Below are 20,420 nucleotides of genomic sequence, written 5' to 3'. Positions count from 1 at the left end.
TGAGGGGGCTGTCGTACGGTACGTCCGCTGACGGGCTCGATAATTCTGGCGCTGCGCAATGTGGTACTATACAGTTTATGAGCCACGTTTCCCACGCCTAAAAAGGTATTCCCCTGTGTCCGGTCATGTTTTTGCGGAATTTAACATACGCGCTACATATTAATGCTACTGCTTGCTTATTTTCACTAATTCATCAAATCTTACAACCCCTCCAAAGATATCCAATGAACTAGAGTAATTGGAATGAGCTATCTATTAAAAACATCAAGGGATTGTACTTACCTGCCATATGTCAAGTCCACTTGTCCTGCCGAAAGTCTATTCACCGTTTCTAAGTCGGAAATGCCTGAGGAATACGTTGAGTCAGGATATAATAGACCTAGGAACTTAACCGCCTACTTCGGGCCCCTCCAGCATATGTTGTAGGAATCGTTACCCATTCGCCAAGTTCTTATGAAATCAGAAAAGTCAGTAGCGAAATGACAATATTGAAGGATGCGCAAACTTTTTACGAGTTCCTCGTCAATACCTTGACATAATCCTTCCACATCAGCTGCATGGATAAGAAATTCGCTGCGACATGAAAGGTCATCGCGACGGAGAGAGTGCCCATGAGCCTCACTTGCAATATTGTGCCAGCATGTCGAGATTCTCTGGACACAAAATTCAGTACCTATTGCGCAAAAGATGATAAATAGATCTTTGCTCTTTACTTACCTTTGTTCACCTCCATTGTAGTGATATCCTGCCATTTATTCATAGCAACAAACCACTTGTCTCCTCGTCGGCGACAGCTGAAATTGTCATGAAATCCTTCTGTTCACCGAGTAAAGTGTATGACCTACCTAACGTCTACAACGAGCTTATCCTTTCCGACAAGAGACGAGATTGTCAGCAAACGCTCCAAATTGAAGTTGCCACCGGGAAAGAGGTAGGATGTGACGATGATCTAGGTAAGAAGTTAATTGGCGCCTTGCGCACTCAGACTGTCTAACCTTGCTCGCGCCCGCATCGAGCCATTCTTTTGCGTTATCAGCGGTGATACCCCCACCAATCTGTAGATGATCTAGAACGTCGGTCAAAAGCATCGTCTGAAAACAATATGATGGACACGAACCCCGCCATTCTGCCAATGCTCTCCTGGCTGCCTCGTCATTCCGAGGCCCCAATTTTATGACATGTCCTCCTTCCAGACCATTGTCACGATACTTTCCCGCGAAATACTCCGGAGGTTGCCTGCAGGGACATGTATCAATCAGAGAAAGGGCCAGAGTATATATACTCACGTTGCGACAAAATTCGTCTTCAGTCCTTCGTCATCGCGATCTGAAAGAGTACCCCCGACAATTTGCTTCACTTGTCCTTCATGTAGGTCAATGCAAGGGCGGAACTTGCTACGACGTTGCTCAGGAGCCATTCTCGGAATCGTCCGAGAAGTTGCAACTGCTTCGAAAAACGCTTCTGAGATTCAATCCGTCCAAGAGTATATATTGTATCTTCAATTGATGGTATTATACATGTACACAAGAGTTTTCAAAGCAATTTCAAAGCGTGATGACGGATCTTGTGCTTTAGTACTCGAAAGAGGCCTCCATGATTCTCGTCAGATGCTCTCTCCCATCCTCGCCAGCCACATTTCCAATATTCGGAGCTAAATCCAGAACACGACGTTGCGGAAGCGTGCCTTCGACTAGCATAGAAATGTCGCTCTTGTTATATCCCACGGCCTTCAGTCCACGAGGAACACCAAGTCCATCGAGGAAGGATGCAATAGACTCGAACAGATATGCGCCAACCTCGGAGTCAGGGATGCTTGTTATCGAAGGGTCGGTAACGGTCACACCGTTGAAAACAGCAAGTGCTTCACGATGACGGTCGGGAGAAGATGGAGCAGTGAATTGGAAGACTGCGGGTCCAGTCAAGGCGACACTACGGATTCATATTCAATCTCCGTTTTTTGAAGTGTCAGTATTTGAATTACCTGACGCCGTGGGGAATAATAGGATGGTCAACCACGTATCCAGGGTGCTTATACTTTGGGCCTTTCTTGTTCAAGCCGGATATCTATAGGGAAGCTACTCAGTCCTGATTCTTGATACCATCTGCTGAACGCACTGGGTAGCTCATTCCGTGGCACAGGTGTACACCAGCATTTCCAAAACCAATACCAGCAAAGGAAGCCGCGAGGCTAATTCTAAATCAAAACAATAATGTGGGGAACGGGTAGGACACATACAGCATTTGGCTTCTTGCCTCGTGGTCACCGTGATCATTGGCAATACGAGGCAAGTACTTTACAGTTGTACGAAGAGCCCATAGCGAGAAAATATCTGCGACGGGATTGCTTCCTTGGTAGGCGGGTCGCAAAATTGGATTTGCAGGGCGTGGCGTCCGTTCCGTGTAACTAAAGGGTCGCTCTGTTGTCCGCCTATGAAAAAGGTCAAGTGCGAGCTCACGGAATAGCAGTGTAGCTCTCTAAACTATGGAACAACACATCCAACCCTGCGCTGATGTGCACGGCCGTTGGGCAGCTTTCCGTGTTAGCCGTGTCCACGACGCCCAAGACAGGCTTAAGTGCACGATTTGCGATGCCAGTTTTGAAAGCACGCGAAGTAACGTCAAAAATAGCTGCACCGGTGGTCTCAGATCCAGTCCCAGCAGTGGTAGGAACTGCAAATTCATGAGTAAGGTTGACACGATATTAGTGCAAACATTTCAACCTGCAATGAGAGGCCGCAAGGTTTGGGAGATCGGAAGACCTTTGCCTACGGGAGCGTTGACAAAGTCCATGAGATCAGCATCTTTGTAAACAGTGAACCTAAAAGGTGTGAGAAAAACATAACACGAACGAAGTATAAGCCTTACAAGTTCGCTGCTTTGGCGGTATCGATGACACTCCCACCGCCGACACTATAACCATGGTTAGTCGTGGTTACACATGGTCCACAGTAACTTACGCCAAGAAGTGACTGAAATCGTGTTGCCTTGCCCAAGCGATGGCTTTCCTCCAGCTCTCTTCCGTGGGTTCTGCAAGTACTTGATCATATACCTCAAATGGAAGGTCTTCTTGGGATTCCAAAGACTCGAGGGCCTAAGATCAAAGTCATTATTAGCACTGCGAAATTGTGACGAGAAAGAATGCTTACAACTCGCATTGGTTTCAACTTGGCCACAATGGGGTCCGTAAAGACGCCAACCTATTGATAATAATGATGATCATGGTCCGAAAATGTGGGAAGCTATCTGACCTTGCGGGCTTTCATGTTCTTGAGGTCCATGCCAACCTCGCGAGTGACGCCCTCACCAAATCTCAAATTCGATGCTGCAACCTGCATTGGAACTGTAAGCGATTATAGTGCTTCTTTGACAAGGCGTACCTCGAATGCATACTCCTTTTCAATAGTTTGGACGGGAGTCGCGAACTTCCTGAGTTGGTTGAGGGCAAGGGCACCTTGATGTACATGGTTATGGGTAGCAGATCTGCAACCATGGCATGGACACGCTGAATGCTGGGATGCATTTATGAGACGAAATATTGTACTCCTCGTTGCAGCTGGTGCCATGGTGTGAATTGGAGGGAGACTTGGTGCCGCGTCGGAAGGAACGCGGGTAGTACACAAGTACCACGTGAGAGGTAATAATGTGTCTAAATTAACTATAATGACTTTTTACTTTTGGGTAATTTTTACAAAATTTCGGTTTTGAGATTTCCCTCTTACCATTTCCTTATGGGAATTTATCATTGCAATTTCTCATTGTGATGTTTTTTTTTGTATGCGAGTACTTAACTGTAGCCAAAAATAGATCCCCGTTGCAAAATAATCATTTCATGACATTGCCTCGTTGACATCACATTTTAGATTCGTGCGGCTTGTTCACGGCTTTTGTTGTTCCTATCATTATAGATTGCCCTTATAGGCTGCGCGCACTCCTTCAACATACTTACACTGGCCCTCGCCGAAGTCATTCCTTCCTCCCTCTGCTATTATGAAGTTACTACAGGCTCTGTCTCTAGCAGTCCTAGCCGGAGTTTCAGTGGCTGTTAAAATACCTTTCATTCAATCAAAGCGCACGATACAGCAACGAAGTGGGGATACAGACGTTTCAATATCGCACCCCCAAGTTTTGTCACGGTCTTCGGTCTCCACGGTAGTTACCCTCAGGCAAGTCATATCTTCACTCTCCAGTTCAATATATATATACCAAATGACCACTGAGATAGTGACGTTCACGATCTCATTTATATGGCAAATGTAAGCACCCTTTGACCGCCTGCTATGCCAATTTATTCACCACGTAATTAGGTTACCCTTGGAGGTGTCGGTAAGTAACGTACCTCATTCACATCGAAGGTAACTCATCAGTCAACCAGATTATCTAGTCCAACTCGACACAGGTAGTTTTTTCTGCTTCCTTTCCTTTTTTATGTCTTACGTCCTCGTCAGGTTCTTCTGACCTATGGGTCCTCAATAATCCAATACCGATCCCTAATACAAACATTACAGTGAGTGGTACACGCTATTTTTGACTTCAGTTTACTTATGTTCACCAGTCCCAAAACTGCAATCTGACTGTGAGTGCATTTGTGCTTGAACAGGGATCTCTGGTCTGACTTCAGCGCATAAGTATGGCATTGGTTGGGCATATGGGGGTATTTCCTATGTCAAGGCCGAGTTTGCAGGGTAAGTAAGCGTTTAAGTGACCCATCATAGACTAATTCAGCCTCAAATAGGATATCCGTTCCTTCTCAAGCTTTTCTTGACGTCTCGTCTGCGCAAAATCCGGCATTATCCTATGGAGCTTCTGGACTCCTTGGCCTAGGTTTTGACTCATTATCGACTATAGATGCTTATGTGAACGCCACTGGTGCGTCGACCGGCCGCAGCCTCCTCTACAATCTTTTCCAAGACAATCCTTCCGAACCCAACTTTATTGCATTCTCCTTGCAGAGTACATCAGACGACGATCAAATTACAGGGAGCTTCGCAATTGGTAACCTTACAGTGTTACTCTTATATGCACTTGTTGACGTATCAAAATGCAGGCGAGACTGAGTCTCAATATTCAAATGTCACAAGCACCAATAAAATCCCAACTTGGCCCGTAGACTCTCCAACGCGTTGGAATGTGCTGTTGGACTCCTTCATTGTTGGCACAGAGACCTATTCAGTTTCCACTGGCGTGCAGGGAGCACCATCGAACAAGGCCGTTGTTCTTCTTGATAGTGGGACATCGTATACGTGCGTAATCATCTGTGTCAATGTTCGAGCTTTATTTACAAGGAGTGCAGATACGCACCTACTGATGTGTGTCAAGCCATTTATGGCGGCGTATCTGGGGCTCAGTATAACTCTGGCCTTGGGCAATGGACCGTCCCCTGCGACGCAGAAATAGATATGGCGCTTCAGTTTGAGTGAGTGTCTGTGTTCGATCACCTATCCTTTAGTCATTGTCGTAACAGCAATCAAATTTTCCCAATACATCCCCTCGATGTTTCTCCAACAAGTTTCAGCGATCCTTCAATCTGTGTCGGCTCTTTTGTGCCTCAAAGTGTTTCTGTTGGGGCTGGCCAATTGTAAGTATATGGTAATCATTCTGGAATACATCACCAAATGATCATCTCCCTAGTGATTGGTTGATAGGTGACAACTTTTTGCGTTCAACCTATTCTGTGTACGACTTTGGCGACTTCGTTTCATCGGGGACTATGGGCAACCCTTATGTCCAAATGCTCTCCCTAGTTGATCCTAACCAGGCATCGGTGGAGTTCCACTCAGTCCGGGGCGGAACGCCACTGAATAACATTACCTACAATGCTTCAAGCGGTAATTCCGCATCAACAACGGTCACGTTATCCACGGATGTAGCAAACACTATCGATAAACTCTCCAAATACCTCCCCGCCATGCTTGCCGTTATGGCGCTTAACGCCCTCGTTTTGGTCATACTTTGCATCGTCGCCCTTGTCTTGCTGTGCAGACGTCGTGGGAGGGGTGCACGAGCGCGCAAGACACCCGGAAGACTGAGTCCCATGCCGATGAACATTACCACTACAAGGTATCCCGATTATGTGAACCCTCAAGGTCCACATACGTATCAACCTGTCTCGATGGCATTAACTGAAGACACACTTTTTGCTCCTCCATCGCCTGCCTTTAAAGGGGAGTCAAGATCTGGAGACCGCCCAAATTCAGTCGCATAGTGAACTGAGAACGGTCCTCATGCCCCCTCCCGTCGTTATGTCATGACTGCACAGTGCTCTGTTCGTCATGCAATTCTCCTGTACTTAGGCAAATGTTTTGGGGCTTCTGTAGTAGCCTCTCGGACAACGGACCTTTCTCTTCGGGCGCTATTTATATATTTTCTGTCTGCTTCATTTATCACCCCATTCTCGTTATATTTTTGTATATATAATGTAGTCACTGCTCATTATCGTCATGCAACATACCTCCTAACCGTGTGTTCTGCATCATGTGCGTGATTTGGTACTACGCGATGCCATCTCGAAGGCTACATAGTTGTCCATGTCAACGAGCGTCCGAATGTTTCCTAACCTCTCCTCTTCAACTCCAGGTGTTGGGCTACCTTTCGTGCTCTTTAGAACCTGTCGTGCCAATAATCTGTACGAGCTCCAAGTCTTTTCCTGCTCCTGAGTAAGACCTCCTGTTTCTTGCAGGCGTTTGGTCGCCTCCATCAAGGTAGAAGCTAGTTTAGATCGGTAGAACGCAGCGGTGTGTTCATCACTAAGAAGCGCGTCAACACGTGCAAAGTCAGCTAGCCACATCGCATGCTGAATATAAGTGACGTTGTTGGCAGCAAGGGCAGTGCGCAGAAGGAACGATATGGTTTCCGCATCCGTCGGCAGGTTCTTCCCCTCTGACCTCCTCTTCACCATCGGAGGACGACTTCCACTCGACTCGAATTGACTGGCTGTGACGCCTGTCATGAGTTCATACACGCGAACAGCAGTTGGCCAGTCTGCGCTGCGGCAGCATGTCATAAGAGCAAGATGGTACGATTGCGCTGTCGGCGTCAACTTGGGGAGATGATAAATCACGTCGTTCTGTACACTCCATTCCAATGCTCCAAAAGCTTCGCTCGATTCATTGAGTGATCCGAGAGCGGCGAGTCCAGCATACGCTCTGAGGAGTTTGTGTATGTGGTTAGAGTCGATGAGGTAACGCATCCATACTTTGTCCCAGTTAATCTTTTCCATGACTTGACGCGTGAAGTGAACGGTGAGTCTATGCTTTTGCATGGCGTTGCAAAGTTGGAGAGCAGCGTCTAACGTCCATGCGTTAAGATTGTTTGACAACCTTTTAGGCACATCCTCCCCTGGTTTTGAAAGACCCAGTTGATCATGGATGATAGTGAATGCAAAACTTTGATCATTCGGGCTTCCCCGCGTAAGGGCGCGTATGGCTGTTGCAATGAGCCCAGGATCCAAGACGAAGTCAGGATTCCTCTGCATAACTTTCTCCATCTGCATCCAAACGTGCTTCGCGTCAGATGCAGCATCGTTACGAGTAGAAGTCTCTCCGCCAGTGGCCGAACGCTTCTGACGTGCGGCTATTGCCTTGAACATCGCAGTGAAGATGAATCTGTCAGGTGCGAGCGGTCCTTCTTGGTCCATGGCAAAGTAAACGTCGAAGATTTTATGGTATTCTCCTGCATCGCCGAGAATCTGGATGTATGAGACAAGGGGCTGCAGGGACAATTCCTTCGAGTTGTCAGCCTCGTGAAACTTGACGGATTCGAGGTGTTTTAGGTAGGACTCGTAAAGAGAATGCGCATTCTGCAATTGCTTGCTGTATCTCGGCCAGTCCTTGATTAGAGAAATGCCGCTAAGCATCGTGGAGAAAGTGATGGTGTTGGGTGAAAACCCTCTACGCTTCATCTATTGCAGACGCCCGTTATTAAGAGTGGTAGCAAACCCGGTGGATAAACCCACTCACGTCGATGAACAAATCGTAGGATAGCTGGTACCGTTCAGCGCTCAAGCACTCTGAGATCATTGTATTCCACACAACTACGTTCTGCGCATCCCGAGGAGTCGACTTTAAACGTTCGATGGCACCATCAAGGTCCCCCTTGCTGCACAGACGCTTGAGTTGGATTGACAAGTCATAAGGTTTTAGTAAACGTTTCTTCTGCACCTCCTCGCCGTTTCCTTCACGTTTGTCCAGCTGAGTGCGGGACCGAAAGTTCGATGGACCGCCTGCACGAGCTGTATGTCCTTTCTGCGTAGAATGCCTTTCAGACGCACGTCCGAGAAGAGAAGAAGCTTGCTTTCGCTCCAAGCTTGAATCTATCGTCACACCAGAACCTATCGATCGCCGCCAGTTGTTCTGCTTCAACTTGAGAATGGCATTGCGAGCTGTTGTTCTGCCTTGACTCGAAATCATGCCAGTCTTTGATCAAGTTGACTTTGCAAAGGATGACTAGTGGGAAAGTTTGACACAGATGGAGATTTGGCCCCTGTTGAGCGCTTGAGCGGCGACTGCCTGATCGAACACGACAAAGTCGCAAGGTCATCGCATCAAACGGCCACGTAGCTTTGCACATAATCTGGACGACCGGGTGAACGTTCCGATCAATTATCGCTTGCACTCGTTTCGCTCGTCTCAGTTCGTCTCTTAGTATAATCTCGGTTCGAACTTAAACAGCAACTCGGCTCGATCTGGTCTTGTTGTTCTCCCTGCTCCATGGAAGTATCTCGACAGCAGAATTGGACCCCGTTTGCATAACCCGGCTATTTGACACATTACAGACCCAATTATCCAGCAGCCGATGGTCCTACTGGACGTGCGCTCAGAACCTGGCAAGCACGATAATCACACGCGATGCGATTGTGATTGATCATGACCAGCTTTGGAAACATGGGAACTTGAACCTACATCCTCCCTTGACTCGCTAGCGCTCATAGCGGCCACTCGAATAATCCAAATGCCAATGGGCGGTGAGGAACCAACGGTCGAACAAGAGATCGTTCTACACATGTCAGAACAAGACAGACAGGAAGCTATAACGTGTACTTAATATTCTTGTAAGTTTGATCTCCCAAGCCTCACTTTCATGTCACCAAGGGATACGACGTAACAGCTCACGCGGATGGAGTTTAGGAGCCAGATCGAGCTTTGAGGCACAAATAATCGAATGGATCATATCACAAATGCCACCTACGTGTTTCAAGCAAGAATCTTTTTCATCATTAACAGTAGTACTGTACATCACTTCTTGTGTAAGCTCAAATTCACGCGCCTCGCCATGAAGGTAAAAGCAAAGAGGCCGAAGAAAGCGGCACTAACGGACATGGCTTTCTTCAAGTGAGCCAAAAGGGGAACCTGATACGAGACCTGAACAAAGTATCGATTTGTTACCTTCGAACTCAACATACGAGATATGCACTCACATAGATAATGCCCGAGTGCTTGTAAGTCAAGTCCTTGTATGCGAGGGTGATAGCTGGGCGCCCCGTGGTATCTAGGTAGGTGATGTGTGTCGACATACTGTTAGAAAGTTCGGGGAAAGGGGAGATGAATTCGACATTACTGTCGGTCATATTAGTCAATTACCAAAGACCACAATTTCATTCGACATACGTTGCACCCTCCGGCAGTATAATTTTGACTTCGGCGTTGTTAACAACAGTTCCAGGAACGTTCGTCATGACAGGTACGCCAACCACGTACATGCCATTCTTCGCATCATAGCCTACTGAATCTTGCAGAGGCGTGTCGAAGCCAACAGTGTAAGAGTAGTTCCAGCCTCCGAGAACTGGGTAGCGTGGCCGTAATTGGAGCACGCTGTATTGCACTGCCTTGCTGCCTTTCGCAACTGAGGCCACCGTGCGCAGATGGGATGTGGAGACGTTCCCGTTCTGGTCATAGAAGTACGCGTTGGTCACACCGGGCGGAAGGTGCAAAGTGAAGTCAGAGAGAATATGCGGGGCCTGCTTGCGTTGAAAATTGTGGCTCTGATACTCAAAGCGAGAGAAGTGGCCCTTGAGACTGAATTCGAAATTGAACATTGTATCTGAAATGCGAGATGCATCACTTACGTGGGCCCAGCGTTATGGAGGTGAACTTTGTCCTCGATGTTCAAGTTGGAACCCCAGTGGCTGATCTCTGCTGTACGGCGAAGCGTCTCGACCTCAAGAACAGGATGGTCAAAGCTGTAATGAACCGAGATAGATTGTTGATGTTTTGCCACGAAATCTGCGTCCGTTTGAATGTCGTGATAAGGACCATATGTAATAGTTCCCCCAGATCTGGTGACAGAATCACTTTTCACGAAACTGTCCACGTCATGTGGGGTAGTATAGGAAATGACGTTCGGCGTGGAGGACCTGTCAAAGCAAAATCAGATCTTCAAACATACAGAAAGTAGTAGATAGTGCATACTTTATCTTTGTGCGTTGTACAAGGGTAGTGTAAGGACTGATAGTGAAAAGGTCGGTTTCATACTTGAGCAGCTGAGGCTCTTTCTGAGCGGCTTGTTCAGGAAATGGGTGTGTAGCATGAGTCTGCACAGTCTCCAACACAAGGTTGAGAGTGCCGTTTACAGCCAAGGCTTTTGGAAGGGAAACGGACAACAAATGCTCTGTACTACACGACATGAATATCGCGTACTGAATAACACACGACTCAGACACACCTGGATTCAGTCTCCCTGAGCTCAAGAGGTGTAGTCTGGCCCTTTACTTTAGCCTCGAGCCAACTTGTTTTTGTTCGTTCAGTCTTGCCGAGCGCAATTTGATACGTAGTTTGTCCTGGTTCGAGAGCCTTGACAGCGTAAGTTGTACTGACATGTACTAGTGAACCACCTAGTTCGATGGTGCGGACGATAGCTGTATTTTCAAAAGCGGGACCAGCTAATGAGAATGAAGGTGCAAGCGCGCTCACGAAGAGCAGAGGAAGTGTCCACCAGCGTCGTGCCATTTGGAGTAGTGGTCTGTTGCAGGAAAGAGCAACGACGTGTCCTTACTCTGTGCTATTTTTAGTTATACATGCCTTAGCATGAAAACTCAAAATGAATGAATTTCGGATCCAAGCCTTGCTAACATTTGAAGAGCTCTCATAGGCTCACACTTGAACAAAAGCACGATTATATTTCAACTGAAATTGTAATTAAAGCTAGAAACAACCGCTACCACTGCCAGGTCCGGGCGGGGTTTCTGAGCGGTACATCCTCCCGAACCAACCCTGCGGAGACTATTCTTCTCAAACGCCGTTCACGTTGCTCCTTTTTCAACTGCTCGAATGTCTTCCCTTCCCTTAAGATCACATGCATGCGCGAATCGGGGTGAACTCTGATACCGAACTTGCCACGTCCCCGAGGCTCAAGTCGTTTTAGTTGCTTGGGTCCTTTGGTCACCCAGGCTTCCGCTATAAAAGTATTAGAGAATCCACCCTTGGAAATATATGGTCAAAAGGGCTTACAAACGACGAGTTTGGAAGGATTCATATTTTTGTATACCGTCGCATGAAGTTTAGCTGTCGCCAACATGCTCTTTATCCGGTTTGTGGCTCGCTTCTCACTAAACTGCATTTGCACGATAGCATGGTCAATTGGCTTTCCAGATATCTGTCGGCCAATCATATTGAGCTTCCTATGTGAGATTTTGAAGTTAGCCGTGGAGTATTTGTGCTGCGCGATGCGCATAATCAGTGATGTGCGGTGAGTATCAGAGAGTGTGGGTCATACTTGAGTAGCCTTCTTCTTGAGGACAGTAGGAGCGCTTTCGGCAGATATTGCCTTGGGTCGGCCCTCCTTCTCGCGACTCACAGCTGCCTCAAACACACTCTGCTGACCCTGTGTCTCCTGCTCACCTCTTTTCTTCTCTTCTACTGGATCCACTTTCCTTGCCTTCGGGGCAAACTTCTCCTGAATCCATTGCAAAGGATTATAGGAACTTGCTGCTCTGCGAACATAAAAAATAAGAAGCAGAACGCCCTTGCTGTTTGACCAACATACCTCTGTTGACACTGCCATTGAATGCGGGATGAAGTTATGCGAAACTGCACTGGAGTACCTAAATGACTCGCTATATCGTGCGTAAGCTGCCATATCTGCAGAAACAATTTACAACATACCGCATCGGACTTGTCTTGCGACAGACTGCATCCTGCAAAGGTTCTGACAAGTAGTCAAGTTCCCAATAAATTCAGGCCGCGCTTCGGTCACAGCACCTTTGTCACGGTCACGAGAAGTCACGTTGCTCCAACACGTTTGCACAATATAGAACAGTCCGCAACCCATCACTGCGAGCGGAACGATGCTCACGCTCGGAACAATTCTTTACGTTTCGCTCCTTCTAATTAATGCAATGGCAGTTCTCAGTGAGGACCGATTCCTTGCGAAAAGTAAGAACCGTCATTACTGCCGCTCCATTCGCTGACGCCGTTTTACAGTTGGCTGGTCCTCTGTCCAGAACCCCAACGCTGGTTTTCAGCCACCATACGATCAAGTCAGGATACGGATATACCCAGCAGCAAGATGCTGGTGTCAAAGTCCGATTAATCAATCTCATTAGTGCCGTGCGGACCCTCATGCGCAGTGAGTGGCACAATCCTCGAGTTGGAACTGACACACTGATGTTTCTACACAAAGTACCACTCATAGGGCTGAATCTTGTCATAATTGTGTACGAGCTAATTCTTGGTGGCTGAGCGGTATGCATATACGTGCACCGACGTGGATAATGAGATTAATGTTAAACAATGACTGCTTTCAGTCCGCGCTGTTGAGTCTGTCATACTCTTCGTTGATTTGTCTGATGAAATCAGTTGGTGAATGACCGCCCTGAGAACACGTTGTAAGGTCTTGCATATTGTGCGGCAATGTTGTTTTACTGCATACCTCGCAGTCGTACCAAACGCCATCCCGTATGCATACTTGTCGGTCATTGATGATGATCGTGCAGCTTTTCCTATTGCCGGATTAGCTTCCAAGGGATCCTCAGACTTCCTTAAGACGTACTGGATACCAGCTGCGATGCTATCCCTGGCGCTCTGTTGTAAAAGTTGTATTCCTTCTATTCCAAGGCCGTCTTTTCCTGCGCATTGGACAGCCTTGCCGTTTTCCCAGTCGATTCCCGCTGCGTTGGCGCAGTTGAGGGCAGTTTCAGGCGTGCCGATGTTTTCACGCCCCTGAAAGTTTTGACACTGCACAAAGGACCACCATTCAGATGTAGGGTGGTATTTAGCAGCGCACAACTGTTGCACATTTCCGGCACACTCCGCTTGTCCGTGCATGCAAGTTACACCATAGAAGGGCTCCGAGGCATTTGGTCTATCGAATATGATGAACTACGTACTAAGAAGACGTGATGCTTGAACGTACTTTGCAATGAACGACAATGAGATCTCTATTTTGTTGCCTACTCTTTGTAATACGCGATTGAATACAGATTCACATAGAATTGCATCTGGGCAGCGAGACATGACTCCTAGAACCACGGGCACTTTCACGTCATCGGATATTGCTGTTGGAAATTGATACTGCACCATCAGTGGCGGTGCCAGGGCCATCGCAATAGTGGTTAATCCGAGCAAAGCGAGCGAGGATGACATGGTACAATGCATATAGACGACGGTAGTAGTTGCAGGTGAACGGGCTGTTCTACAATGCCTCCGCTATGGCATCATGACCCATAATTATATAAGCAACTCACAATGTGGGTATTGTTCTAAAATGCTTCCGTTATTGCATCATCGCCATGATTATATATACAAGCAGCTCATAGTAACTTAAGCTTCTAGTAGCATCGCCTACGGCGATTCTTGGATGTGAACAGCATCCCACCACTTCCGCGCCTCGGCATCCGTCAAGGGAGGCGAAAAATATTGGCACCTTGATCGAAACGCTGGGTTTGACAAATATAATGGTATCAAAAATCAGTACGTATAAGACAAGTCATCATTCTCACCGTCAAGTGATCGTTGGCGCACGATCTTCTCAACAGCTAATTCATTGTGAACTTGATTTCTCTACGCGTGGGTGTATGAGAAAAGGAGTTGCACGCCGAGAACTTCCTTACCTTCACCTCATCCGCAAACATGGCTGCTTGCGTTTTTCTTTGAGCCCTGGCATCGCCGTCTTCGCTTGTCAATGACTTTCGCTTCTCCTCCATGGACTGATCGACAATGTCGACGCAATAATTTATCATTTCTGTACGGCGTTTCCAGTTTTCTAAGCACAGGACAAGCCTCATGAGACCTTTTCAGGATGAACACCGAAGAAGCTTACCGACTAGTTCCTTCCATACGTACGCGCAAGCTTGGTCCTGAATATTGCCTTTACCGCCTTTCCCTGCACGATCTCGATCACGGAACTGTGCACTTGTGCGATTCAATCGCATGGTAATCGTATCATCTAGCATACGATATTCTTTGAGAAGGTCTATAGGAAGTGAGTCGCTAGAAACTTCAAGAGACTTAGAATGTACCTTTGAACATGCTTAGGTTGTGACATGTTGATGGCGAGACATGGACCAAGGAAGGAGCTTGAACAGCTAAACTACCGAACGTTGGTGGTTGTTTTGAAGGCATGTCTTTCACGTGCTGGTGGGCCGAACTCGTGGGTTCAAATCTCCCTGTATGGAGCGTCGATCAATGATGTCTGTCGGAAGATGCCGGTACCATTTATTTTAAGTTGTTAATCAAAAAGGAAAGTGTGGTTATAGTTCAGCAGATTGGCGCTCGCCCGCGCGAACCGTCGGGGTTGTTCTTTTTGATCAAGAATTCACCACATGTCGGCTGACTTTTTGCCTACGTGTCTCGGCGGTGATTATGGCGGCGTTTACTTCAGAAAGTCTTTCAATCTTTGTTCGCTCATAATGCGCTGTAGAAAGTCCCCTGACAGCGTTTATTATCAGCGTTACAAAATTTGTAACTCATTGTTAAACGCAACAAAGCACAGATCATGAAGGTCTTGATGAAATAGCTGGGCCACTTTTTACCATCCAAGTACTTGCTTCCCGATCACCATCCGATTTGAATAAATGATAGGCACGCAATATTTATTATAAAAAAATTCCTCTGTGTATATATTGACAGCGCTTCCCAGGGATGGGATACTTGATCATACTTTAATAGTTTGCGGTTGCGTTGATCTGCATCAGATAATAAAGATAAAAATTCGCAAGAATAATTCAGTTATAATAATAATAATAATTGTTCCGAACCCCCAGTCCTTGGGTCACATCTCGTCCACTCTGTGGAGAAAGGACCCGTGATATACATATAAGTAGTTAACCCATAAACATGATATATCGAACGCCGACATCACGGAGATATCTGTCAGCCGAGGTCACATTGGCTTACATTAATGCTGACACACATCGGCCTTCTCGTCGAAAGTACCAGGCACTAAGGGGCACTGGCGACATTCCATCGTTGCACAGATTCGAAGTCCAGAGCGTCTGGAGGCTGTCCGCTCGTGTGCTTCTTCTTAGACTGCCTTGGAACGTACTGGTGCTCGTCCACCATGTGTCTGTGTCTACGTGCTGGATCCTTGAACCACATCCCACAATTATATCGACATGCGTGTGGTGTGGATCCAGTGCTGATGAGTGCATTGAGTTTAGAATCGAAAACCGATAAAGTGCTACTTACTGTCCGTGCATGTGAGTGTCGAGAGAAGTTTTCTGAGGAAATCCTTTGCCGCAGATACCGCATACGAATGGCCTAAACGAACGAGATTAGTAAAGGACGCTCGTGAATGACCAAGTCGCTTACTTGTAACGCAAATGAGTCGTTTCAACGTGGCGTTTGACTAATTGTTTCTTGGACATGTATTTGCACTGTCCTCCTGACTCTGTCGACCAGGTGCACAACCATTTCCGTGTTGTGCCGTCCAGAGTAAAGCAAGCGTACTTCTCCCACTCCTCTGAATCTGACTTGAGTGGTACTATTGGGCGGGTAATGTGTGACTGATCGCTGGAATCACTACCGCATGGACTGTCCTCATGTTGACGGTGGCGCTCATCACCGCCGTTCGGAATACTGCGTTTTGCCGAAACATGGCGATCAGATTGAGATCTGTGCAATGGTGGGCTACAGATCATTTCGGGAGTAGGTGTTCGCTGGTAGGGCCTGGAAGAAACAGGAGGCCAGCTATGATCAACTTCAATGTTTACATGTCTGCAAGTCCGTTAAGTGCAGGGTCGCAAAGAATGCTAAATGAAGTACCTGAGCGGCTCCGTGATCTTCGTGACAGAAGATGCATGATAACTAATGAAAGAAGGATGTCCTTAGCCGGAGAGATATGAGTAATTAGAAGCCACGTACTGTCCAGCTGGGGACGAGCTTCTTCGTTTTTGGGGGAGTAAAGTAGGTGTGGAGATGCTGCGGTCAGATAGTGCAGGAGATCTGCCAAGGCGACTAAATTTTAACACATTGTTCATACTGTTTCTGATAAAAACGCACGGCATTCCAGGAGAATCGCGTAAGCTGGAGATGGAGCTTGACGATGCCGACCGCGTGGAGCTTCGACCAATGTAATCGACATAAAGGGGGCGTGGATAGGGTATCTGAGATTCAGGTTCGTAGCGTTCCCAAGCGTACGTCGCCGTCGGTGCATTGAAAACCGACAAGGAAACAGGTCGTTGTTGCCGACTATCGTGGTAGGTCTCCAGGTCTGTACAAGTGCGCCTTTTCAAAGCGATTAGTACTTCGCCGAGTGGCATTGGACATGCATACCTAAGCTGCCCATCTTGTGCTGGCGAGTGGTCCATGAATTTTGTGAATCGAGAAGGTATAGGACGGACATCTCGGTCATATGTTCTTTCGCGAGGGAGAGGTGGCAAAGTGCACAGGTCACTCCTTACAGGAATGATAATCAAGGGGACGAACAAGTAAATCAGACGAAGAATTACCGTGAAGACGAAGGTAGTATGCACCCTTTTCGCTCTGATCGTCGCTGAGAAGTTGACGGATCACCATGCGAGTTTACTTGGTACTCGTCATGGTCGCTGGAACCCCGTTCGATCTCAGGGAGTGAGTAGCGTGGCTGCTCGGAGTGTCTATTCTGACCGCTCATTTCTTGTTTCGGTGAGTCAGAAGCCCTGAAGGAGGGTGAAATGAAGAGCGGTGAAGAATGTGGCGTCAGTAATTATACGTAGAAAAACCGTAAGCGAAGTGAACAAAGCATAGGCGGCAAAATGTGATACATCAAAAGACTTTGGGCATCGCCGGAGCTCCAGCGATGACCCAGAGCCAAGAAAACGCAATGCCAACATAGGGAGGGAGATGTTAGATGCGCCACTTACCATAAATGCTTCTTGGCTTTGTCAAAGGACTGTTGAGCGTTAGATACAGACGAAAGCGGTGTCATTGTTTCTTGAATACTAGATGGACTGGGGAGAGAGGGGTGGTTTAAAGACTCGGTGGAAAATGGATGGGTATAAATACAAGGCGATCTGTTCACTCCGCCTGAAGAAGTTGTGTTCATAGAAAAAGGCTACGAGATCAAGAACTAATTTTTCCCAGTATCGACGCCCCATTCTGGTCGGAGATCTTGACAGGTCTTCTTCCAGCTGTGGGTGAACTGGATGCACTGGAGATCAATATTCGCGGGAGATACAACAAAGGCATAGCCCGCGGCCGAAAAGGCGTATAAGTTGCATTCGCATTTGTGGGAAAGTGTTTTTGGGGGCCGGTCAGCGCGCACGCAGACACGTATCAGAAACCAATCCGTTGTGGGTCCGCTCAAGATCGATTAAACCACGATTAAACGGCCCGCAACCGAAATGGCTTATTACGTACGCATCGTCTGTCCTCACCACAAGGGCTCATCGTGCTGGCGGAACAATGCGCGACAACAACGTGGTTGAGGCAAGGAATCAATCAATGGTTCACTCCTCACGTATTGACATTGTTTATGCAAGGGCAATTTGCTTGCCTGAGATTTCTGTAAGATGCGCGTGAGTGTTGCTAGTACGCGAATATTGTATATTCTTCATCTTTTGCTTGCCAACCCACCGCAGCAAGGTACATACATAAAACGACTCTCCAACCTCTTACATTTACCGAACGAGAAGGCGTGCAAAACGCCTGTATAAATATAGGCTTGTTTTTGATCGTCCTGAGCACTGCAATTCGTAAGTTATGCTAGAAGTAGTAACCTCCTCGGTAAGGTGACTAACCTCCGGGTCATTCGCCGTACGGCGTAGATCACTACATAGTTCAACGCTGCGCAACGTGGGAAGCTGACCCGACGACATCCAAAATTGAATGCGCATCGTGTTCCTGCGCTACTGGGCACTTTTGAACTCGGGTCATTTCCGCGCCGCCAGGAGGCCTGGTTAGCACACTGTGAGGCAGACCTAGTGCAGCCATCAATGTTCCTTCAGACGACCGCAAGGGTTTCATGGGCCTCTCGACATCCATATGGTCATTTGATGATTCGCTGTCCGAGGAAATGTCATCGCTTGACTGGGAGCGCCTTCGCTTTGCGGGAGATGACGTAGGAGTATATTTCCCGGAGGTTGCAAATCCAAATACTTCTCGCAGCGTATCATTTGCCCAAGGGTAAGCTTCCTCTTCTACACGAGAAGTTGATGTACACTTCGTTGGTGAGCTATTCGGTGTGCTTGGGGCTGAGGGCTGTGTGCGGTACCCCTCCAATACATCTACGTTACGTGTGCACATACGCGTCATTTTACTTTAGCGACGCGCTGCACCTTGTCATAGTAAAGCTCACTCTTTCTGACTCTCATTGCCGCATTGCGTATGCTTGCAGTCACGTCGGATGGAGTACTGTTGTTTGATGGGTATATGCAACGCAAGCTCATGCAAGATTTCCGTCACTCACGCATCATTATTGTGAATTTCCGAACCGATCCTAGAAATGCGCTCATCCTCCGTAAGTAGGCGTTTCGCGGGTGAGGAAATCATGATTTCTATGATACGCATGCGATGGCAGTTGACAACGGACGCAGAGATGGTCAAACAATGAAGCACGTGATCGCGGCGGCCAGGTCAGCTTAGCCGACCCTGAGCCAAGTAGTACTTCGACTTCGAAGATTGTCGATATGGCACAGCAACGTAAGTTGCCGAACAAGACTCAAAACAATACTTATGTTTCGGTTGTTCAAAGTCAGACCATTGCACACCATTGGGGATAGTCAATTGAGCAACCATGTGTATTCATTGATCCGACACCGAGGTCGAGGCTCTTCTTGGCTGGTTGCTTTATTCACAGTTGCTCCTTTGAATATTTGATTCATTCGATCACATTCCCAGAGCTCGCGTCGCTACATAGCTATCCAACAAGGTTAGACGCCACCCGAGCTCATCCTGAAACAAAATCAAATTCAGCTGAGTGTCACTGAGATGGCCCTCACAGGTATCATAAGTTGCTCTTATCACCGGCGGGAATGTTTACTCGAAGCTGTGGACATCGAGGAAAAACTTTTGATTCGAGAATAGAAGCATAGAAGTTGGTCTACTATGTCGTGACCGTGGTGGGCGGTCGATGCGTAACAGCAACCTTCCATGGAACAAAAAGAGATTAGTCCTAGGATTACAGCACACAACCTTATCATCAAGGTCCAAACATCGGGCGCCAGTGGCACCAGACACATGTAATATGTACTATACAGGTCCTAGCCCCCACCACAAGTAAGAAAACTAACAAAAATACAATGCACATAATACTCACAATTTCAGTGTCGGTGCTAACTTCTCTGTTATATTTTATTATTCGTTGTAAAAATGTGATTCTGCTCATTTTGTGAATAACTCCCGATCGATTTCGGTAGCGAGAAATATCGAAAAGTTTATTTCTATATAGAAAGATATCATCAATATCGACATATCTTACATTGGGTCATCTGCGCCTACTGAGATCTGAGAACTGAAGGTCAGAACTCTTTTTCAAAGTCCGTCATTGATAGGCCAACCGCAGTATTGTACGGTCCATGCTTTTGTCATGCCACTGAGTCACCATCATCAGAATGAAACAGCAAAATTTCTGGCTGTGTACTAGTACTCACTGGTACTCCCGCCCACTTCCCGAGATGCAATGTCACATACCGGCGGATAGATATTAATGGTGTCGTAATTACATTGATGAAGGTCGTAAGGGGAATGCACATTCCCCTTACGGCCTTGTTTCACTCGTCAGAGTCGTGATTGCTACTTGTGTTAGAAAAACAAGGGAGATGAGATCGTTGACAACTTCATCAGCATCCACACTGATCCTGCATGCGCTAGTATGGTACCATAAGCACTAAGTGATGCATAGAGGATCAACACCCACCTTTGTCTTGGGGTGACACTTTGTGGGTGTCGCGTTTGCACTACATCTAGATACTGACGCACTGACGGACAATAAGCAGCTGGCAAGAAAATCTCCATTGGTGCGGCCTCGTGCATACCCTTTTGATGACAAGGCGCATGTTCGGATGAATGCGG

The 20,420-nt window shown here is 47.2% G+C and overlaps 11 protein-coding genes across 11 annotated transcripts; 2 read left to right on the top strand and 9 right to left on the bottom strand.

Annotated features, from left to right (window-relative positions):
- Positions 1 to 49: 49 nt before the first annotated feature.
- EDB93DRAFT_1158667 (Phosphoribosylformimino-5-aminoimidazole carboxamide ribotide isomerase) lies at positions 50 to 1,451 on the bottom strand. Its single transcript, XM_041449965.1, has 10 exons — positions 1,287 to 1,451; positions 1,118 to 1,236; positions 996 to 1,066; positions 846 to 949; positions 718 to 794; positions 623 to 653; positions 506 to 573; positions 400 to 450; positions 283 to 346; positions 50 to 229 (listed from the first exon to the last, which is right to left on the bottom strand). The coding sequence occupies exons 1-10, from the start codon at positions 1,415 to 1,417 to the stop codon at positions 166 to 168; spliced, it is 780 nt and encodes a 259-aa protein (XP_041305580.1). The 5' UTR covers positions 1,418 to 1,451; the 3' UTR covers positions 50 to 165.
- An 8-nt stretch (positions 1,452 to 1,459) lies between these two features.
- EDB93DRAFT_1158666 (alcohol dehydrogenase) lies at positions 1,460 to 3,652 on the bottom strand. Its single transcript, XM_041449964.1, has 11 exons — positions 3,378 to 3,652; positions 3,249 to 3,329; positions 3,147 to 3,197; positions 2,958 to 3,091; positions 2,866 to 2,910; positions 2,721 to 2,818; positions 2,457 to 2,670; positions 2,237 to 2,404; positions 2,116 to 2,188; positions 1,982 to 2,064; positions 1,460 to 1,929 (listed from the first exon to the last, which is right to left on the bottom strand). Exons 1-11 carry the CDS (start codon positions 3,561 to 3,563, stop codon positions 1,572 to 1,574), a joined length of 1,491 nt encoding a protein of 496 aa, XP_041305579.1. The 5' UTR covers positions 3,564 to 3,652; the 3' UTR covers positions 1,460 to 1,571.
- Positions 3,653 to 3,799: 147 nt separating this feature from the next.
- Positions 3,800 to 6,395, top strand: EDB93DRAFT_1158660 (aspartic peptidase domain-containing protein). The gene is made up of 12 exons (XM_041449963.1): positions 3,800 to 4,163; positions 4,223 to 4,253; positions 4,305 to 4,323; positions 4,373 to 4,396; positions 4,446 to 4,504; positions 4,553 to 4,573; positions 4,627 to 4,682; positions 4,733 to 4,992; positions 5,045 to 5,240; positions 5,291 to 5,413; positions 5,462 to 5,575; positions 5,629 to 6,395. Exons 1-12 carry the CDS (start codon positions 3,988 to 3,990, stop codon positions 6,200 to 6,202), a joined length of 1,653 nt encoding a protein of 550 aa, XP_041305578.1. The 5' UTR covers positions 3,800 to 3,987; the 3' UTR covers positions 6,203 to 6,395.
- EDB93DRAFT_1209023 (uncharacterized protein) lies at positions 6,396 to 8,469 on the bottom strand. The gene is made up of 2 exons (XM_041451019.1): positions 7,956 to 8,469; positions 6,396 to 7,897 (listed from the first exon to the last, which is right to left on the bottom strand). Exons 1-2 carry the CDS (start codon positions 8,403 to 8,405, stop codon positions 6,470 to 6,472), a joined length of 1,878 nt encoding a protein of 625 aa, XP_041305577.1. The 5' UTR covers positions 8,406 to 8,469; the 3' UTR covers positions 6,396 to 6,469.
- Positions 8,470 to 9,186: 717 nt separating this feature from the next.
- On the bottom strand, positions 9,187 to 10,982 carry EDB93DRAFT_1158653 (Ribophorin I). The gene is made up of 6 exons (XM_041449962.1): positions 10,657 to 10,982; positions 10,404 to 10,607; positions 10,061 to 10,348; positions 9,603 to 10,010; positions 9,413 to 9,551; positions 9,187 to 9,356 (listed from the first exon to the last, which is right to left on the bottom strand). Exons 1-6 carry the CDS (start codon positions 10,938 to 10,940, stop codon positions 9,231 to 9,233), a joined length of 1,449 nt encoding a protein of 482 aa, XP_041305576.1. The 5' UTR covers positions 10,941 to 10,982; the 3' UTR covers positions 9,187 to 9,230.
- Positions 10,983 to 11,064: 82 nt separating this feature from the next.
- On the bottom strand, positions 11,065 to 12,455 carry EDB93DRAFT_617656 (ribosomal protein L22/L17). Its single transcript, XM_041456880.1, has 6 exons — positions 12,192 to 12,455; positions 12,096 to 12,138; positions 11,977 to 12,046; positions 11,707 to 11,923; positions 11,442 to 11,649; positions 11,065 to 11,387 (listed from the first exon to the last, which is right to left on the bottom strand). The coding sequence occupies exons 2-6, from the start codon at positions 12,124 to 12,126 to the stop codon at positions 11,149 to 11,151; spliced, it is 765 nt and encodes a 254-aa protein (XP_041305575.1). The 5' UTR covers positions 12,127 to 12,138; positions 12,192 to 12,455; the 3' UTR covers positions 11,065 to 11,148.
- EDB93DRAFT_1241649 (Yos1-like protein) lies at positions 12,278 to 12,671 on the top strand (the record flags this gene model as incomplete). The annotated part of the gene is made up of 4 exons (XM_041451907.1): positions 12,278 to 12,365; positions 12,414 to 12,446; positions 12,475 to 12,558; positions 12,613 to 12,671. The coding sequence occupies 4 exons, from the start codon at positions 12,278 to 12,280 to the stop codon at positions 12,669 to 12,671; spliced, it is 264 nt and encodes an 87-aa protein (XP_041305574.1).
- A 61-nt stretch (positions 12,672 to 12,732) lies between these two features.
- Positions 12,733 to 13,574, bottom strand: EDB93DRAFT_1089250 (uncharacterized protein; the record flags this gene model as incomplete). Its single annotated transcript, XM_041446194.1, has 4 exons — positions 12,733 to 12,804; positions 12,862 to 12,931; positions 12,982 to 13,293; positions 13,345 to 13,574. The coding sequence occupies 4 exons, from the start codon at positions 13,572 to 13,574 to the stop codon at positions 12,733 to 12,735; spliced, it is 684 nt and encodes a 227-aa protein (XP_041305573.1).
- Positions 13,575 to 13,664: 90 nt separating this feature from the next.
- Positions 13,665 to 14,786, bottom strand: EDB93DRAFT_617612 (caffeine-induced death protein 2-domain-containing protein). The gene is made up of 5 exons (XM_041456879.1): positions 14,450 to 14,786; positions 14,251 to 14,403; positions 14,042 to 14,193; positions 13,931 to 13,991; positions 13,665 to 13,867 (listed from the first exon to the last, which is right to left on the bottom strand). Exons 1-5 carry the CDS (start codon positions 14,550 to 14,552, stop codon positions 13,773 to 13,775), a joined length of 564 nt encoding a protein of 187 aa, XP_041305572.1. The 5' UTR covers positions 14,553 to 14,786; the 3' UTR covers positions 13,665 to 13,772.
- Positions 14,787 to 15,371: 585 nt separating this feature from the next.
- Positions 15,372 to 17,337, bottom strand: EDB93DRAFT_1105571 (uncharacterized protein; the record flags this gene model as incomplete). The annotated part of the gene is made up of 9 exons (XM_041447519.1): positions 15,372 to 15,567; positions 15,618 to 15,689; positions 15,741 to 16,097; positions 16,194 to 16,235; positions 16,293 to 16,385; positions 16,431 to 16,655; positions 16,704 to 16,826; positions 16,880 to 17,068; positions 17,273 to 17,337. The coding sequence occupies 9 exons, from the start codon at positions 17,335 to 17,337 to the stop codon at positions 15,372 to 15,374; spliced, it is 1,362 nt and encodes a 453-aa protein (XP_041305571.1).
- Positions 17,338 to 17,843: 506 nt separating this feature from the next.
- On the bottom strand, positions 17,844 to 19,043 carry EDB93DRAFT_1158612 (uncharacterized protein). The gene is made up of 3 exons (XM_041449961.1): positions 18,817 to 19,043; positions 18,149 to 18,761; positions 17,844 to 18,094 (listed from the first exon to the last, which is right to left on the bottom strand). Exon 2 carries the CDS (start codon positions 18,660 to 18,662, stop codon positions 18,189 to 18,191), a length of 474 nt encoding a protein of 157 aa, XP_041305570.1. The 5' UTR covers positions 18,663 to 18,761; positions 18,817 to 19,043; the 3' UTR covers positions 17,844 to 18,094; positions 18,149 to 18,188.
- Between the last annotated feature and the right edge of the window lie 1,377 nt (positions 19,044 to 20,420).

This window comes from Suillus bovinus, assembly GCF_016758785.1.
Source record: "Suillus bovinus strain UH-Sbo-P2 chromosome Unknown EDB93scaffold_46, whole genome shotgun sequence".
Lineage (NCBI taxonomy): Eukaryota > Fungi > Basidiomycota > Agaricomycetes > Boletales > Suillaceae > Suillus > Suillus bovinus.
This window is presented reverse-complemented; position numbering and strand designations above follow the sequence as displayed.

Coding starts and splice junctions, on each gene's coding strand:
- EDB93DRAFT_1158667 (XM_041449965.1), bottom strand. CDS start 1,417: ATGGCTCCTGAGCAACGTCGTAGCAAGTTCCGCCCTTGCATTGACCTA. Junction 950..995: donor TCGATGCGGGCGCGAGCAAG/GTTAGACAGTCT, acceptor CTTCTTACCTAG/ATCATCGTCACATCCTACCT. Junction 795..845: donor AAGCTCGTTGTAGACGTTAG/GTAGGTCATACA, acceptor TGACAATTTCAG/CTGTCGCCGACGAGGAGACA.
- EDB93DRAFT_1158666 (XM_041449964.1), bottom strand. CDS start 3,563: ATGGCACCAGCTGCAACGAGGAGTACAATATTTCGTCTCATAAATGCA. Junction 3,330..3,377: donor AAAAGGAGTATGCATTCGAG/GTACGCCTTGTC, acceptor GTTCCAATGCAG/GTTGCAGCATCGAATTTGAG. Junction 2,065..2,115: donor GCCACGGAATGAGCTACCCA/GTGCGTTCAGCA, acceptor GCTTCCCTATAG/ATATCCGGCTTGAACAAGAA.
- EDB93DRAFT_1158660 (XM_041449963.1), top strand. CDS start 3,988: ATGAAGTTACTACAGGCTCTGTCTCTAGCAGTCCTAGCCGGAGTTTCA. Junction 4,574..4,626: donor CCCAAAACTGCAATCTGACT/GTGAGTGCATTT, acceptor TCAGCGCATAAG/TATGGCATTGGTTGGGCATA. Junction 4,683..4,732: donor GTCAAGGCCGAGTTTGCAGG/GTAAGTAAGCGT, acceptor AGCCTCAAATAG/GATATCCGTTCCTTCTCAAG.
- EDB93DRAFT_1209023 (XM_041451019.1), bottom strand. CDS start 8,405: ATGATTTCGAGTCAAGGCAGAACAACAGCTCGCAATGCCATTCTCAAG. Junction 7,898..7,955: donor CCTACGATTTGTTCATCGAC/GTGAGTGGGTTT, acceptor CGTCTGCAATAG/ATGAAGCGTAGAGGGTTTTC.
- EDB93DRAFT_1158653 (XM_041449962.1), bottom strand. CDS start 10,940: ATGGCACGACGCTGGTGGACACTTCCTCTGCTCTTCGTGAGCGCGCTT. Junction 10,349..10,403: donor GTACAACGCACAAAGATAAA/GTATGCACTATC, acceptor TTGCTTTGACAG/GTCCTCCACGCCGAACGTCA. Junction 9,552..9,602: donor ATACTGCCGGAGGGTGCAAC/GTATGTCGAATG, acceptor TATGACCGACAG/TAATGTCGAATTCATCTCCC.
- EDB93DRAFT_617656 (XM_041456880.1), bottom strand. CDS start 12,126: ATGCAGTCTGTCGCAAGACAAGTCCGATGCG. Junction 11,924..11,976: donor CAATGGCAGTGTCAACAGAG/GTATGTTGGTCA, acceptor TTATGTTCGCAG/AGCAGCAAGTTCCTATAATC. Junction 11,650..11,706: donor TCAAGAAGAAGGCTACTCAA/GTATGACCCACA, acceptor CGCATCGCGCAG/CACAAATACTCCACGGCTAA.
- EDB93DRAFT_617612 (XM_041456879.1), bottom strand. CDS start 14,552: ATGCCTTCAAAACAACCACCAACGTTCGGTAGTTTAGCTGTTCAAGCT. Junction 14,404..14,449: donor CAACCTAAGCATGTTCAAAG/GTACATTCTAAG, acceptor CACTTCCTATAG/ACCTTCTCAAAGAATATCGT. Junction 13,868..13,930: donor GCGCCAACGATCACTTGACG/GTGAGAATGATG, acceptor TGTCAAACCCAG/CGTTTCGATCAAGGTGCCAA.
- EDB93DRAFT_1158612 (XM_041449961.1), bottom strand. CDS start 18,662: ATGACGCGTATGTGCACACGTAACGTAGATGTATTGGAGGGGTACCGC.